Source organism: Rhopalosiphum maidis, chromosome 1, assembly GCF_003676215.2.
Source record: "Rhopalosiphum maidis isolate BTI-1 chromosome 1, ASM367621v3, whole genome shotgun sequence".
NCBI classification, from domain to species: domain Eukaryota; kingdom Metazoa; phylum Arthropoda; class Insecta; order Hemiptera; family Aphididae; genus Rhopalosiphum; species Rhopalosiphum maidis.
In genome coordinates, this window is record NC_040877.1 from 15,833,587 (window position 1) to 15,851,484 (window position 17,898).

General features: G+C 27.6%; 1 protein-coding gene across 3 annotated transcripts in view; it reads left to right on the forward strand.

Moving 5' to 3' along the window:
* LOC113547913 (cyclic nucleotide-gated cation channel subunit A) overlaps positions 1–17,898 on the forward strand; it is a 179,427-nt gene that overhangs the window by 150,411 nt on the left and 11,118 nt on the right. For all 3 annotated transcript variants that reach the window (XM_026948497.1, XM_026948499.1, XM_026948500.1), the window contains 3 exons: positions 4,917–5,164; positions 17,156–17,311; positions 17,394–17,537. In XM_026948497.1, the coding sequence (XP_026804298.1) occupies positions 4,917–5,164; positions 17,156–17,311; positions 17,394–17,537 (548 nt within the window). The remainder of the gene's footprint in view (positions 1–4,916; positions 5,165–17,155; positions 17,312–17,393; positions 17,538–17,898) is intronic.

A 17,898-nucleotide genomic window follows, 5' to 3' on the forward strand; every position in this document is an offset into this window, starting at 1 on the left:
TCGTTGATTTCATCAACATATTTTTATATTTAACCCAATAACTATAGACACCAAACATTAATTTTTTAAAAATATTTCTTACTCCGTTCTTCTTACATGATTAAAAGTGATAAAATTCATCAAATATGCTATCTTGATGGTTTTTCAAAAACTAATAAATATATGTAAACAATATATAATCAAATAATCAAAAAATTTTCAAAAAATGAATAAAAATATATTGTATAATTTATTATTATAATAAATATAAATAAATTTCAGTGTAGAAGAAATTCATTTGGAATTCGCTTTAAATTGGTTTATTAAAAATTATATTTTGAGATAATTTTAGTGAAAATAAGGTTTTCGTAGTATCATAAGTTTATTTTAATTTAACCAATAATAAACTATAATTTTGTATTTTTATGATGTATTTTAACTTGAACTTAACTTTTTTATAATATATTTTTATTGAAAACTTTATATTAACAAAAAATTGTTTTTTGGGTATAAAAAAAAAACAAAATGTATGTTAACAGCTGCAAAATAAAATATAATATTACGATTATCTGAACAAGAAAATCAGCTTGTTAAAAATAGAAAAAAAAATTAAATTTTAAGTTATAACAGCTTGGTATTGTAATCATAATGGGAAAATGTAGATTGCAAGTTGAAAGTGTGGTATAGTGTTGGCAACCTACATTAAAGCTTAAAAGGTTTAAAAAGTATAATAAATATATTTATACATATTATATACGTTTGTACGAAGAGTAGGTACGATCATTTGAGTTATGAGCGTAAAAGGTTTTTTTTAAATATAAAAATCATAATAATTGTATAGGTGGGCGAGAGTAGCACCTAACCTTTTAGTCAGAAATTAATTTTTAGTTTCTCCACTTTTGTGTTAAAACAAAAACACGCCTGAAAAACTGCGGGGGAAAAAAAACCCTGCAGCCATTTATAACACTAGCTGTACACAATATATAATGCAATGTGATGGACATTTGACTGACGGAAGCTGCGCAAGATTAATAATTCGTCTCGGCTCGTGCTGATTCGACCGGCGATTTTATCTTGTCCTCGAACATCTGTCGCGCCCGCTAAAACAAATGAAGGGGAAAAAAAATAATAGTGAAACGCCGCCGGAGGACCCCGTAAAAAATCTTATAGACATTATGCCCACACGACCGCACGGCGTATAAATGTGTGCGCGGGTGTGCGTTATAATAATATATAAGAAACGGCGGAAAAAAATAAATAAAATAAAACGAGTGCGTTCGGTTAACACGACGGGACGTTCACGGTGCTGCATGTGGCGCGGCGCGGGATGCGCGCGGAGCGAATTCACAGTCATTCATCACCCCGACACGAAACGGCCCTAGGAAAATCGTGGTCACGTGACGACGGTGGTCTCGATTTTCTCGATTGCCGTATTTTCCACCTTTCTTCGTGCCGCGGCGACGATGCTAATGCGGAATGTATGTCGCACGGGAAATAATCAGCGGTCCGACCATTGTATAATAATAATAATAATAATAATAGTGAAAATAACAATAATAACGGTGTACAACACACACACGCACACGTTGTTATTGTTTGCGGGTAACAAAGATTTTCTTACCGATCCGGCCGCCGTGCGAAACCCAGTCCACCGATTACGAAACGCCCGAGTGTACGAATAAATTACCAAAATCATCATTTATATTATACGGTATACGATCTTAACGCGTTCGTTGGTAATAGTTTGGTATCGGTTATACCACTATATATTATTATTATTATTATTATTATCTCTGTATTGGAAGATGTACAATATAACTACTATATGGTGACCGGATATAAAATTTTAAAAATAAGTACATTCTAAAACTTAGCTCCTTCTCTGTCGTAATTGCCCAATGCGTATACTATTCTACCCGTTTTACCCATATTTCCATTGGTCATCTCCTTCTATAAAAATTGTTTCATTTCTTTCAATTATTTGAAATTATAATATCGACTCATTTAGTGTGTGTCTTTATAATGAAAATACCTTGATATTGAAGAATTTAAAGTAAACTTAAACTGGAGTATAGATTATTTTTTAAAGGTAAAAATACCAAGTGTAAAACTTAAATATATACGATTTAGTATATCTTAAATCGTGCTACCAACCAATAAGAATGCTTTAGGTCGAACCATAAAATATAAATTAATAATCAAATTATAAAAAACAGTAAAAACACATAAACACGTATTAGCCCATAATAATTTTAAAAAAAATAGTGTACAATATCGTGTACTTAACACTATTGTTAAGGACAGTAGGACACACGTCAAAAAGAGTATTGTCCTACGAAAAAGAGTACGTCTAGTCACCATATTATATAACGATAGAAATAACTTTTACTAACGAACGGCACGACGTATTTTATTATTATACGGACGATACGACTCAACTAAACGCCATTTTTTTTTTTTATTGTATAGCATTGTAATAGTGATATTTAATCGATTACCCTATTACTACAGCGCGGCAGTATATAATAGTGTTATTACATAATAATATGTTTGAAACTCGTTTTAATAATTTTTCAATGATCAATACACGTCTTGAACGTGTTTACACTGTTTTTTTTTTTTATCATTCGCCACTTCCTCGGCGCACGGAAGTCTAACAATTCTAGTTAAAGATTTCGATATCATTAGCTATACAAGAGCAACAATTGTCTATTTAATCAATGATGATGTGATTTACTATACAGAATAAATATGGATAAGGAAACTAATAATAGTATTATGTTTGCAGTCTTACTATTCAATCCTAATAACCTGGTATCATGATGGTACCGTATCTTTAAATGCAAGTAAATAACAAATAGCGGATTATACCTAAATTATGTAATTTCATACTTCAAAGAATAAATTATTATTTTATCGATGAAAATTATATATGTTTTTGAAGCAGATACTATTTTATATTGTCAGGCTGTCAAGTTTCGGTGATATTAACCGTTATCTTTATACTTTTAAATCGAGTTATAAAAAGTAATTCTACCATATTATCGCTTGTTTAGATTAAATATAAAAATTATATTGTATCCCATGGTCAAAAACTAAAAACCGTAAACGTTTGAAAAAGATGGACATTTTTACGTATGATTTAAATGTAATCAATCATACATATAGTTATTTCAAGTACGGATGAACATATATTATGTTAATAATATTTATTACATTTCGATCGTTGTCAGTCTCAAACCCGTTGAGGTTGTGACATAATAATATGGTACACCGACTACGCCCACATAGTTTTATGCCTAATATATAATACCACAGAATATTATATCGGGAATGGCCGTGTAAAAGAACTCCGCCTCATGAATATTTAGCACGACAAAAATGGTCGATAATAATCACCCGGCGAACGGTGAAAAAAAAACAGAACATTTTTTTCTCAACGACAAAAAATATTACAAAGCTATTGCTGTTTTCTAAACCTCACGCTGACCCTCCGTATACGGTATAAAAACGTTTATTTACATTACGAGTATTTATTCGAACTCCACATGAAAGCGGATGAAAGAAAATTGCACTTACCTATTGTTCGTCCTCGAGCATGACATCCGACACAGACGGACGTGTTCCACATTATATGGTTTAACAGTGCCGTCCAATGACACTTATTCAATTCGACAAAGATGGAAAATCTGTCACTTAACATTTTTTTAATATAGCTAAACCTTAAAAACGTGATACATAAAATATCAGTATAAAATGTTCCAATACTCCATTAGATACATAACATTAATATTCAATAATATTATATTGTATAAAATATGACGTATCATAACAGTGTAATACGAATACGATGATGTTAAAACTGTATGTAACTCTTCGTGTTCCGCCATTATATTACTATCAGAACATTATAATATTTGAATCATACAAATAGTATTTTTTTGATTAAGATTAGTTGTTTCAATCCCCGAGTCAAATGCATCTCTTAAATTTTATATTAAAATCGATTAGATTTCGTTCGAAGAACTATTGTTTTTAATAACGGTTTTTATCGAATAAATAAATATAAAATAGATGTTGAAATACCTTAATTGTTTATTCTTATTTTTAGATCAATTAGCAAATTTTTATCTTCTGAAAAGCATGTTTTAATTTCTTTTAATCTCTGCAGTAATCCAAACGGGTAGAAAATAATTTTGAAATATTAAATCGATATACTATTACTGATACACGTTGTAGTTACACGAAACATGATTGTACACCTTACAACAAGTCGTATATTTTCTCTAATCAATTTAGTTAAAACTTTTCTTGATGATTTATGTTATTTGTACATTTCATAATAATATTATGCTGTAATGAGGATCAATACCAAAGTAAAACTAACAATTTCATTGAAAAAGTTACGAGCTTAATTAAATTGTAACTTTTGTCTTCCTTTATTTCTTGTACAAACAACAAACAGCAAAATCTACAGCAAGTTTCTAGTGGACCGTCCAAAGAGGTTTACTTTGTTACATAAATTCGATGTAAGGATTCGTTGTGTATTCCGCCGGTCGATTGTTATCGCTTATTTTTTTAGCCCACATAAATGTGGCCCAGTGCACCTACTCAAATAAGAGTGTATCGATGGGAGGGGGACTAAAGTTAAACGACTATTGAACCACAAGAAAAATAACCGTACCTACACAGCTCTATCACTCTCTTTTACGCTTTACTGGGATAAAGTGTGATTTTCGTCCAATCTAAAACACTGTACGACTATATGCACTTTAATCCAATGTTATCTTTTATCTCTCTTTCAGTATATCTTTCTCCTTGCGCGTATACAATATGCATCTATTTGTTAAGACATATCTCGGTTGAAGTTTATGTATGAACTCAAAACACCGTAATTTGGTAAATGACATGAGGTATAATAATCATTCGGTTCGCAGGTGAGACACCGCAGCCGGAAAACGAACTGGAACACGTATTCGTGGTGGCCGATTTCCTCGCCGGTGTACTCATTTTTGCCACGATCGTGGGAAATATCGGCAGTATGATCAGCAACATGAATGTGGCCAGGGTAGAGTTCCAGAACCGCATGGACGGCGTCAAACAGTATATGGCTTTCAGGCGGGTTTCCAAGGAACTAGAGGCTAGAGTTATCAGATGGTTTGCCTACACCTGGGCTAACAAACAGGTAATGTTACCAAAATCTGTTTAATGAAATAATTGTTAGTACGACGGTTATTTATTACAATTTATTAATAATATACTTTTTAATATCTTGTGAATGTCTGGTTTTTAAATAATATTTATTTAACGAATTTTAAATATTACGAACAACAATAAATAACAAATATAAAAATCTAATTACGAAATTAAAAATATTTAAAATTATCCATATTTAAACAATAAATATAAAATTAATTATATTGTGTGTTATATTATATCAAATAAGCAATAACTATAATTTATTGAAACACATTGTCCGTGTATTTACATACATATATGTATGAAAGTTATAACCATTATGATTACTCATAACAAATTATGTATTTTATTAAACATACCTAGGTACTGATTATAATCTATAAATTTGTCATCTATAAAAATCAAAATTGTATACCACAATTTTTTTTTACTTATAGTGTATTTCAATTCTCAAGATTTTAATATAACAAGAGTTTTAGATGCAAAATAATGAAAATTCCTAAAAAATATAATGTGTTAAGATTTTAATAAGCTAATATTGTAAGCATGATAATTAATATTTAAGTATAAACGGTACACAAAAAATAATTTAATTTTTATAAATAATAAACTCTACTAATATTATTTAATGAATTATTCATGTTCATATAATATTTTCATAACACGCTTTTAACAAAATCTTTTTTTCAACTTCTTTTTTTTTTTTTTGGTGTAAAATGTATGATCATATAGGTAGTTACTTTGACCTGAAACTGTATTGAAATTATAAAATCATCTTTTTGTTTCGAATTTTTTTCAAAGAACAACATTCTTTTAATAAATAAGATTACAGAAATACTAAAAGCAAATATGATGAGTAATAATATCCAATGATGTGTAAGTAAAAAACATATATGTCGGTACCTATATACACTATATTAAGTATTTTCTTTTAAAAATAACACGAAATATTCTATCTAGTGACCTCGGATTAAAATAGGGTTAGCAATATCAAAATATACTTTTTTGACGATTTTTAAATTTTCGTATGGTTTTGCGTATTTTTAACCTAATTTTAACTCGTAATTCAGTCAGTTTTTATTTTGAACTTTTAAAGCCACTTTCAAAAATTCAAAATGTCTTAATACAATTTGATCCATCCAAATATTGTATTTAAAATACATGTTTAGCAATATAAAATCTTTTAAAAAAAATAGTATTTCAGTATTACCGAATTCTTTCTGAAAATATTAGTTTTAGTTCAAGATCACTGAATAGAAAATAGAATTCATATTAGGTACCTTAAAAAAAAATTATATAAAATATTATACTTGAAATATTTGTTCACATAAAACATATTACAGATTATATTATCATTATTATAATATAGCTAAATTAATATTTTTATTATTATCCTTCTATAATAAATTAATATAACAATGTGAATTTTCTTAAACACACTTTACTTGAAACCATTCCCATTGATAATTAAAATATTATTATGATTTTAAATCAGGTTCAAACCTGACCGAAACTAAAATCTTTGTAATTCAAATTTAAATTATTCAGATGAGTGGAACTTCAAAAACAAAACAAGTTATTATATTTAATTTTTTAATTAAAAGCATTTATAATTGTATTTTAATTTAAATTTAGTAAATAGAAATAATAAACATTGATAATAATTTAAACTAATATTTAAGGTACAATATTATGATAATAATCTAATTGTAATAAAATAAATTAAAATTGTTGTACTAAGATTTAAAAACTATTAGTTTAGTATAAACGCGATCATCTTCTTTAAACACAATTAAAAAGATTTTACAAAATTATTAATATAGTCCATTCTATCACATTGTATACAATACTAAATATCAATAAGTTTTACAATGGACATTTTATAAATCTTGTTTGCGTGAGTCAAGTTGTTACCTAAGACTAATCTGAGAAAAGTTTGTGAAAATTTGTAATTTTGTCTTGTTATACTAAGGTTGAGTTTTCAATGCAGTGTTTATGATCTTCTGATAAAAAAATCGTCGAATTTATTTTAAATAGTTATATTTTCATAAGTATAATGACTTATACTTTATACCTTTATATACTATTGTGTACAACACATTATTATTAGTGCTACTATTATTTGATTTACCGCTATAACTGTATTTGTATAATTTCTAGTATACCTAAAGAAATATTAAGTCTGTAATAAATTTTTGTTAAAATTATATTCTTATGATAACATTTAACGATAATTAATTGGATATTGCTAGATACATTTCAATACAACTATTTTATGAATTTAAAGGTTATCTATTTATAAAGTGTAATTTAAATCAAAATTATGTCCTTGGCATAATAACAAACATTTTACTCTGAGTTACCTAATATTTTGTCAAAGACGTAATAATATACTAAACGCGTCATAATAAATTATGCAAATTATTATTAATCTTACCATACATTAAGAGGACGCTATACCAGCATGTGTTGTCTCTGTCTTATATACGCGTAACATAGTTAAAAACTGTTTGGCGCGGGACAACTTTACTACCTCAATATTTATATCAAAATTACTAAAATTATAAATCCCATTGGAAAGAACTTTACCTGTGACGTAGCGTTTTAATTTTTTTTTGATAGTGGTAACCAATAATTTTTAATAATTAAATGAAAAAAACCTAAAGTTCTCAAACCGATAACTTTAATTGCATTCATGTTATCAAAAAAATTAAAACGCTACGTCACAGGTAAATTTCTTCCCAATGGGATTTATAATTTTGATTGTTTTGATAAAAAATCGAGGGAGTAAAGTTGTCCGGCGCAAAACAGGTTTTAGCTATGTTACGCGTGTATAAGACAGAGACAACACATACGGGTAAAGCGTCCTCTTAAAACGTTTCGGTAAAACCGACCACACGACATATGTGTACCTAAAAAGCCTATCTAGAACGCCGTTATACAATAATTTTTTGATTTTTTTAAATACAAATTTATTATTTTAACAGCATATTATTAATACCATACCCATTAGGTAACAGTCACACAAATTCAATTTTTATTGTACACCTTCGTTGTTATCTTCATATTTTCGGAATACTTTAACATAATAATATAATAATAGTATAATATATTATTTTAATACTAACATATTATCTATTATTAGATTTATATAAAACACTACAATACGTAAACGATTATCAGAAAAAATATCTCACGTTATTTGTGGAAAGTATAGAATTTCTACAAATGGGTGGTCAGAAATTTCTGTATAATATCATAAGTATTAAAGCATAATAGTATAACAATTAATGCACATTCAAATAGTTCTTTTAATTAGTGAAGGTTCAATATTTAATAAATTATCGCATTTTTAAATGTTAACCTAAAAAATATGTTCATACACTAAGTTTAATGTACGTACCTAATTTAAATAAGTATAGATACTAAGTAAGTATATGAAAAACAATTATACACAAATTGTTTTACAAATAAGTTTATTAATCTATTACTTTATTTACTATTAAATTATTTAAGTACAAAGAAATGAGAAAATGTATTGCTTAATGTATAGTTAGACACTTATAATCACACAAACGCATTACGCGTGGCGTAGTTAATCATCCCATTCGCTTAGAATTAATATAAATCAAACTCCCATTTACATCGAGTAAATATGTATATAATAAATGTATATATATACATAATATTATGAACCTATAGATTGAATGCAAGTACATTAATTTAGCAACTCAATTAACACAAGTTTAGAGTTCAATATTTAATCTAATTTAGAACCGCCTGTCGATTATCTCACTTCACCAGATGCATTAAAATAAAACTTAATTTACCAATTCCAGTAAACGTGTTAATCTTACTAACATAATTATAATTTATTAAATAATTAGTTTGCTTATATTAAAAATAAATTAAATGTTTACCAATCATCATTATTATAAAATATAAATTTATAGTTGAATCAGATTTTTGTCACTATCATATATATTACCGTAAGTATCATGTTTACTTTTTAATTTGATAGTGCGTATTGTTTCATCCCAAATTGTACTTAATAAAAAAATTGAAACAAACAAAAGTCATTCAAAAATAGGAATACTTTTTTGATGCAACTACATATTATACTACACATGTGATACAAAATAATTAAGTTTTTTTATTTTTTTACTCAATTTCAATTATTAAAAACGAGGTATCATAATTCTTGAATTATCAATTGGTTAGTAGTTCATATATTATATTATTTTTCCATAAAACTATAGAAATTTTTACATATTTTAAATAGATATTAAACGGTAAAATTAGACTGATTAGGTGGTTTTATTTTTAATAAGCTTTGTTTATGTAAATATGAAATATTTCTAGAAAAACTAATATCGTTGAATTATGTGTATTTTTTTATGAAGTATGTATATTCTATAAATAAATAATTCACAGCCATAGTTTTTATAAAAATGTATATACAACATTCTTGTTTAGTTACAAAAATATCTACGTCCCACGAAAAATCATTGAAGTTCAATTAATTAATGTGTATACCTACGAAAAATATTCCTTTTTAGTTGTGTAGAAAAGATAATTATCGGATAATAAAGTTTTAATGACCTTGTCATTAAATAAATGACGTAATAAATTATATTCGTTATTCTAAATTAAAAATATATACTTAATTAATACAAATTAATTTAATAAGTGTCAAGTTTATATATCCTTACATCAATATCTTACATTATTTTATTCGACAAATTCGATCAATATTAATAAATATTATAGCCGATTTTAAGTATTTGTAAGGTTAACAGGACATTTTATCGAGAATGATTATAACTTTGGTTTAATTAATATTTTACGACAAGTTTTTAGAAAAGTTATTAATTATGGTAATTTTTAATGTTGTCAAATCTTTTTTTAATACTGAATATAAAAGTAAAACTATTGACTTTACAATATTTTTTTAACAAATTGTTTAGTCTTTTTTTATATAAAATGTATTTTGTATATTAATCTTTCTAACACATAAGTTAAAATTATAAGAAAAAACATGAATTTAATTAAAGTAAAATAGTAAAATATCCAATTTTTGATAAAATATATAATAATTATTGTATCATATAATCAATGCTACTGGGTTTTAAAAGTTTTTACTGAAAACAGTTTTTAAAACCCTTCTATAAATTTAATAAAAAAAAATTAAATTTTTTATAATGATATATTATATTCTTAAGAACTTAAAAAATATTCAACATAAAAAAAATTGATTGAAAATTTTACTTATTTATTTTATTATCCAAAACACCGTTTTATCTTCACGACAGTCTAACAAATTTTATATATCAACAAGCAATTGTGTTGTAATAAGAGTAATTAAAAAAAATGCAAAATAAATTATACTTACATGGCTAAAAATATCCTAATTACCTAATGTACAGTCAAGGTTTCTCAACACATATTATACGAATAACATTACATACAATTTGCTGTCGACCGACAGACAATGAAGCGAATTCCTATTGCCCGGCGACCATGTCCTGTTCGCGCTTTTTAAATTTATTAACTAATTTTTTCACGCAAAATAAAAGTTGTGCCAAATATATATTATTATTCTAAGTAGACGATACGTCTACTACGAGCATAATATTCGTTGGTTTGAAAACGAATTCACTGAAGCAATCAGTAAACTCTATTTATTTGTCTCGTATTTTTTGGAATTCGCCTTCTGCGTGTCGGACATGGATATACTATATAAACAAAGAAAAACGGTGTCGAAGTGTCGACACAACAGCTGAGGTGGCTGCTAATGCGAACACCGCCAATTTGGGCCCGAACGGTTTTCTTCGAGGCTGGAGACACTAAATCGGGTTCGACTCGCACAGTCCGTGACCACCGCGTTACCGAGTTTGTATAAGCCGTAGATCACTCCGCGTAACAGTGACCATACAGAATGGTTACAATAATTGAATAATACGCGTATTATACTCACACAAGATCCGTATTATATGTACCGGTTGGCCCGGAACGAGTCTAGGACGTTGTATTGTTGTACAAAGGGGCTGGTTAACCCCCCCTCCCCCGGACCACAGGTCTCCACTATATTGCAACGACGCGTATAGTCTCCTTGATCCTCAACCCCGCATCCAACTATATCTTGAAAACAGTGCGGTGGTAATTAATGTTACAGTTTTTTTGGACGCCGTCCAAAGTGAATTTTTCGCCGCCCGGGCGTGTACCCGTACTTGGCAGGGGAGATTCAAAGACAAAAAAAAGTAGTAGGTAACCTACACTATAGCGTGGGACCGGAAACACCCGAGAAACCGGGGAAACTTCCGCAATCGGATCGTTTATAAACAAAGTAAGGATTTTGTAGCTCTAAAGAACTGTAAAAAAAATTTTGCGACTACTTAAATTCAAAAGAACTAAAAATCTTAAAGAAGCGCTAGGTTAAAAGTTATTTTTATAAAAACTAGAAAAAATAAATAAATACTAAGCCTGTCTGTTAATTTTTTTTATTCTTTAAATTTAACATATTCAGATGGACCTTAAGTATGCAGTTAGTTAAAAATATTGTACACTATAAAATGTTTATAATTTCGGAATTAGGTGTTGTTAAAATAAATATCAAATCTTATATTATATTTCAAATACGTGTTTAACCGTAACGTATTTCATAAAAACAAAAAAAGTTATAAAAGGTATGCTATTATACGTAGTGTAAATTTAATTTATTGTTGGAATAGTTTTAGACCAAAAGAAAAAAACAAATTTCTACAAAACCCAAATTCTATTTATAATATATCTACTATATTATATAATATTTATATGACATATGTGATCAAACATACTCACCTCTATTTTTCCTTTAATAATTATTAATATATTAAAATTCTGATTTTTGGTATTTTTAAATTTTCTATTTTAGATCACATTTTCAAGTTCTTTCGTGATATTAATTTCTGTTTTTCAAATAAGAATTCCCCATTATGTCGAATGAATAATTTTTTTAATAATTTTGATGTACCTACTCAAAATCAAAATTCGAATTATTAGAATGTTCATACTAAGGATAATAGTCCAAATGGTTTTAAACAAATGTATAATATTGTATTTTTTTATTATACTTGGACTATTTTTACAAATCATAAATATTGTATATTTAATATTAATTACTAACATTTCCAAATTAATATTGCCCCGTACTTTCCAAACACGTTATTACATTCACCCACTATCCTTGTGCGCAAAGTCAAATAGTTTTAAAAAAAATACATGTTTGATATATTCCCTTGTTTTTTCATCTGTTTCAATGATAGTCATTTGAATTGTTCGGCTGGAGCGACTGCCAATACCCAAAATGCTCTAACCCAATGCGTTAGTATTACAAAAAAATTTCAGTCAACAATACGATATGAACAATAATTGATATTTTTGACAAACCTGCAGTCGAGTTTTTGTGCTGTAAACGACACTATATACTTCGTTACTCTGTACATGTTTTAAAAATGGAATCCAAATTTTACGAACATTTGAACAAAGTTATCGAAACGACAAAGACTAACAGACAACAGTACTTTTATTAGTAAATCTAAATATTATGAAATAATTAATTATTTAAAACAACTGAAGCAAGGGAAGAAAACCAATTCAAAATTAATGAAAAACTAGTTTCAAAGAAATAATTGATTTAACCACCAATCCTTTTTTCACTGTTTTTCTTTTCTCTCACATGACTCGCAAAAATTTAAATATGACAATGTTGTTTCTCTAGTTATATTTTTAAATTTTACATTTATTTCATATTCCATACGATTTCCTCTACCGTGATTAAGTGAATACTTATAACTATTAAGTGAAAAACCAGCTACTAATGCGATCCGTTGTGGCAATTGTATAATTGTTGAATCATTGCCGCGATTTTTGTTTGCAGTAGTCTCATTCCAAATCCCATCACTAAACATTAGCTCCAAACACAATTATTCATCAAGACATCGAATTGCGTTAAGCGTTCGATAATTTAATTCGAAACTAAATCATCTGCGTAATAACAAGTATTACTGAGAAGTGAGAGGTTCCGTTATTTTAAGGTCACGGGATTTCAACGAAATAGTTATTTAAATAAGTCGTATTAAGTTCGTTAAAAACGTTCTGTATTGTCAACGTTTTGTCGTACAACTGTGACGATATACAGCGACAACTTTCCGCGTCGACCGTCCCGTGTAATCATTAATTTAAGTCGTTATACGTATTTTTGCGTTTATAACATGCGCTTCTCACTACAAATAAGCCTCCGCAATGATTCATCATTCGCGTAATAAATTATAGCGTTCTCGCCCCGGTTGATTATTGTAAAAATCACGTCAAACACAGCATACGAGTGGAGTGTGATGAATTATATATTATTACATCCTTAAATAACATATTCTATAAAACCCGGAGTTGTTATAAACAAATCGTTTTGTTTCCGCCGTAACACCTATATATATATATATAGATAAAGAGAGAAAGAGATAGAGTGTAGAGAGTGTGTGTGTGTGTGTGTGTGTGTGTGTGTGTGTGTGAGAGAGAGAGAGAGAGAGAGAGAGGTTCCTATACATGACATATTACTAGATTTCGCTATGATTCATTGTTTTAAACAATTTGGAATTTTGATCGTAAAGTTTGAAAATTGTCACCGTTTATTATAATAATAGCAGCTGCTACTGCTCGACGTCGGCAACGCGTGCCCGCACGTTGATGTTGATTATTTAATTAATTTTGTATCATTCTGATGTACGTTCGTTTGTTTTCGGGGCACACATCGTTCACTGTGAATAAATCTCGGGGGTTGCTGATCGCTTATACAGTAAATAATTATCGTAGGTCTCTGTACAACGTTCACGTCGTCCGTATAATAAAACGTCCAAACGCGCGTATATTAAAATGTAATAATATAGTCGATACGTCGATCTTAAATAATATCTGAAGAACCCGCTTTTGTACACGAATTCGTCAGGCGTATTTTCGTTATAGCGGATGATAACATAATAATAGACACATTATTGTAATGTGTCTTTTTGTATTTTTTGCATCGAATGAATAATTTTGTTTTCTGATGTTTCATATCGTTATATATACACTACACAGGTACTTACCATACTATTGTTAACACGCGCAAGATAATATATCAATAATACATTTATAATACAACCCAAACCATTATCATTGTAATATATTTACGCTGGCGTTATACAGAAACGTATATAATAATAACAATAATAATGAATACAGGCATAACATCTCCTTTTCAAAATTGAATAACACAATTGGCAGTTATACCGTGTTAATAAATCACCCCATGTTCAGTCTAAACTATTTATGCGTTAACTATATAGCTACACACAGTACTTACAGATAGACGTGTAAAATTGTGTTCGATTCTTAATGTCTGCGTGCTGAATCGCGTCGAATCAATATTGAATTATCGGTAAAACAAAATCATAAACAAAAACGAGTATATTATGTTTTTATTTCCAGTAGCACAATTATTAAGTAATAATGTATTACTAATAATTAATAGATAATGATGTACTATCGCGTTAATCTCAACACCAAAGAATAAAATAACTGTACGTCAAATAAATATTGGTATTCCAGATTATAGAATAAAACACGGTATTTTAATTTACAATATTGACCGCAACTATACGATCGTATTTTATATTCACCTTCCTTATTCATATTGCTTGCGGATTTCATTTTTCAATTTATGATTATAATATATAAAATATTATTATTACGTATTGCATGATATCTCAAAAGTTTTGTATTGGTCCTCTTTCCCCCTCCAAAAAAAAAATGAAATAATAAAAGAAGCGATCGAAAAACTTTTGAAAATAACACCACTGTTATATAGATTCGAGAAAAAACTAAGAAGGTATAAAATAAAAAATGTATTAAAAATGTAATACCCCATGACGAATAATAATTTATTATGACCGTCATTTGTGTGTAATAACAATAATTAAAACTTTGATTTCACAATTCTTTGTATAGTTCTGAGAACCGACTAAAAATTAAAAATATTCATCATCAAAAAATAAAAAGCTAACCATAAATTCAAAACACAGAAATTGGAAATTGAGAACACGTAATACTTCTATCACATCGGTACAGTAGAAAATATAGTGTTTTGTTACATAGTATACATTTCAAATAAATGATAAATCCTTGGCAATGATTCATTGCATTCAAATTCCATTCTGCTTGGATAACGGTTAAGACCTCGAGTATATTCAATGTTTTTCACCGGTTGTCAATATTTTTTTCGTAATACTTTTCCTGCGCTTTATGAAGCTATTGAAAAAATTTGAAAAATCCCAATTAGATTTGATTTCTAATCAATAAAAAAAGACTAGTTAGAATTTTTGCAGCGCCTTTTTCCCATAACAACGTCGAAAAAAAACGCTGTACCTAAAGTATAAAATTCCAGATATTGTAGGCCTCGAATAAATAAATAGAGATAATGATACCAATACTTTTAAAAAGCGATAAAAATAAATTCAATTTTAGTTTGTGAAATATCCCTGCAAACGTAAATCAATTTTTTCGGCTTATAGCTAAGGGCGAAAATATATAGAATTATTATAGAATTTTTTAGTTTTAATCTAATTTTTAGGTAACTGAGATTCATATCATTCTCTCGCGAATTCAAATATAATTTCCTATTTGCATGTTTCGATTATTTTCCATCTTCCAGTAAAACTGCATAAATTGACATACAGATATTATTTATTTTTCTAGCATATTTTACAACTGAGAAAATCATATTTTATGTATTATTATTTTCGATACAAGCTATATACAATTAAAATTAATGTTCCATATAATACATCTATAGTCACAAAAAATAAATTTATTTCACAATAATTATTCAATTAATTATAACGCATATTTTTATTTATTTATTTATTTTTTATCGACATTATTACTTACACCGTCTGTCTCGAGTTTGAACAATAAGCTTAATTCATAAAATAATAAAATAGAAATAAAAGGGTAAAAAGGCTTCCTAGTCGAGGTTCTTCACCGTGAAGTATTATTTATATTAAAACGAATAATAATAATAATACGTTATACTAGATGCTAATAGTGATCTACATAATGCATCATATTTTAGTAATTTTTTTTTTTTTTTTTTTAATTTGGATTCATTAATTATCCAACCTAAATTTTATATCATGTACAATTGAATTATTATAAATAGCTATAAAGTTCTTTTGTGCTCATGTTTTAAATTTTGAAGTGGAGAATATTTTGAGTAATGCTATTGATATTGACCGATGTTTAAAGTTTAGACAGCGTGACAGAGTATAATGGACAGAAAGTAGAGGTAAAAAATAATATGTTATATCATGGAACTGCTGCGGCTAAACATAAATTACAAAAACTTTTACAGATAACGTCTGATTCTTTCCAAACTGATTATTTTATGTATAATATACGACATATATATATAAATATATAAATTATATTTTTTCTTTTTTTTTATTAATAAGACAAAAAAATATTATACATATATAATAGCCTTAAGTATTTATTAATGCGTAAAAACTTTTAAAAACTCAAATTTTAATATTATACTAATATACATATACATAACATATATATTTTGTATTATGAATCCTACGGTTAATAATTATAAAAATTCTTAATTAATTAATTTAATAAAAAACATACTGTCGAAAAACGTGTTAACATAGTGTTGAATAATGTACTAAATGTTTTAATTTAGATATAACAAACTATAGCTCAAATAAAATCACTTAAAATTTCAAATATTTGCATATTATTGTAAGACTTGAATTCAAATAAATAAAGACAGTTTAGTATTTATAAATACTAAATAGTAATAACCGTATAGTTTTCTTTTTTTTAATATATCATGTTTGAGTCGTTTTTTGGACTCTAATCTGAATACAAATGATAACAAAACCCTTTATAATATTAGGCTCTTGATGAAGAACGTGTATTGGCAGCTTTACCAGATAAACTAAAAGCTGAAATAGCTATACACGTACATCTCGACACATTAAAGAAAGTCGAGATATTTCAGGACTGCGAACCTGGCCTATTAGAAGAACTCGTGCTCAAACTCAGACTCCAAGTGCGTACCACCTATACATACAACCTAAACTTTATCATTTTGTTTTTGTAATTTATATCATTTTTTTTCCTATCAAAATTAGGTATTCAGTCCTGGAGATTACATATGTCGTAAAGGAGATGTGGGCAAAGAAATGTATATAGTAAAGAGAGGCATCCTTAGTGTGGTTGCCGACGACCAAAAAACCGAAATCGCCACTTTAAGCGCTGGAAGCGTTTTTGGAGAGGTCAGTAATAAAATGAATGGGTTTTTTTTATGTGTCTATGAGTTTTGTACAATATAAGTATTAATCCAGTTTGATTTCTCTTATATTAGATCTACAATTTTGATCTTCAACAATTTATTACTCATAAAAACTTCTATAATTTCAAAATCTAAAGTTTATTTTTAATTAAATATTAAATTAATTTAAGTCACTTAAAATTATAATTAGTTGTCACTGCCTCATACATAAGCTGTATATTCTAGATACTAATTCATATTTTAAATATATTGGGTCATTAGTATAACTGTATAAGTTATATATATATATATATATATATAACAATACTATTTTAATATCATAACTCAATTTTTAAATAAAATAC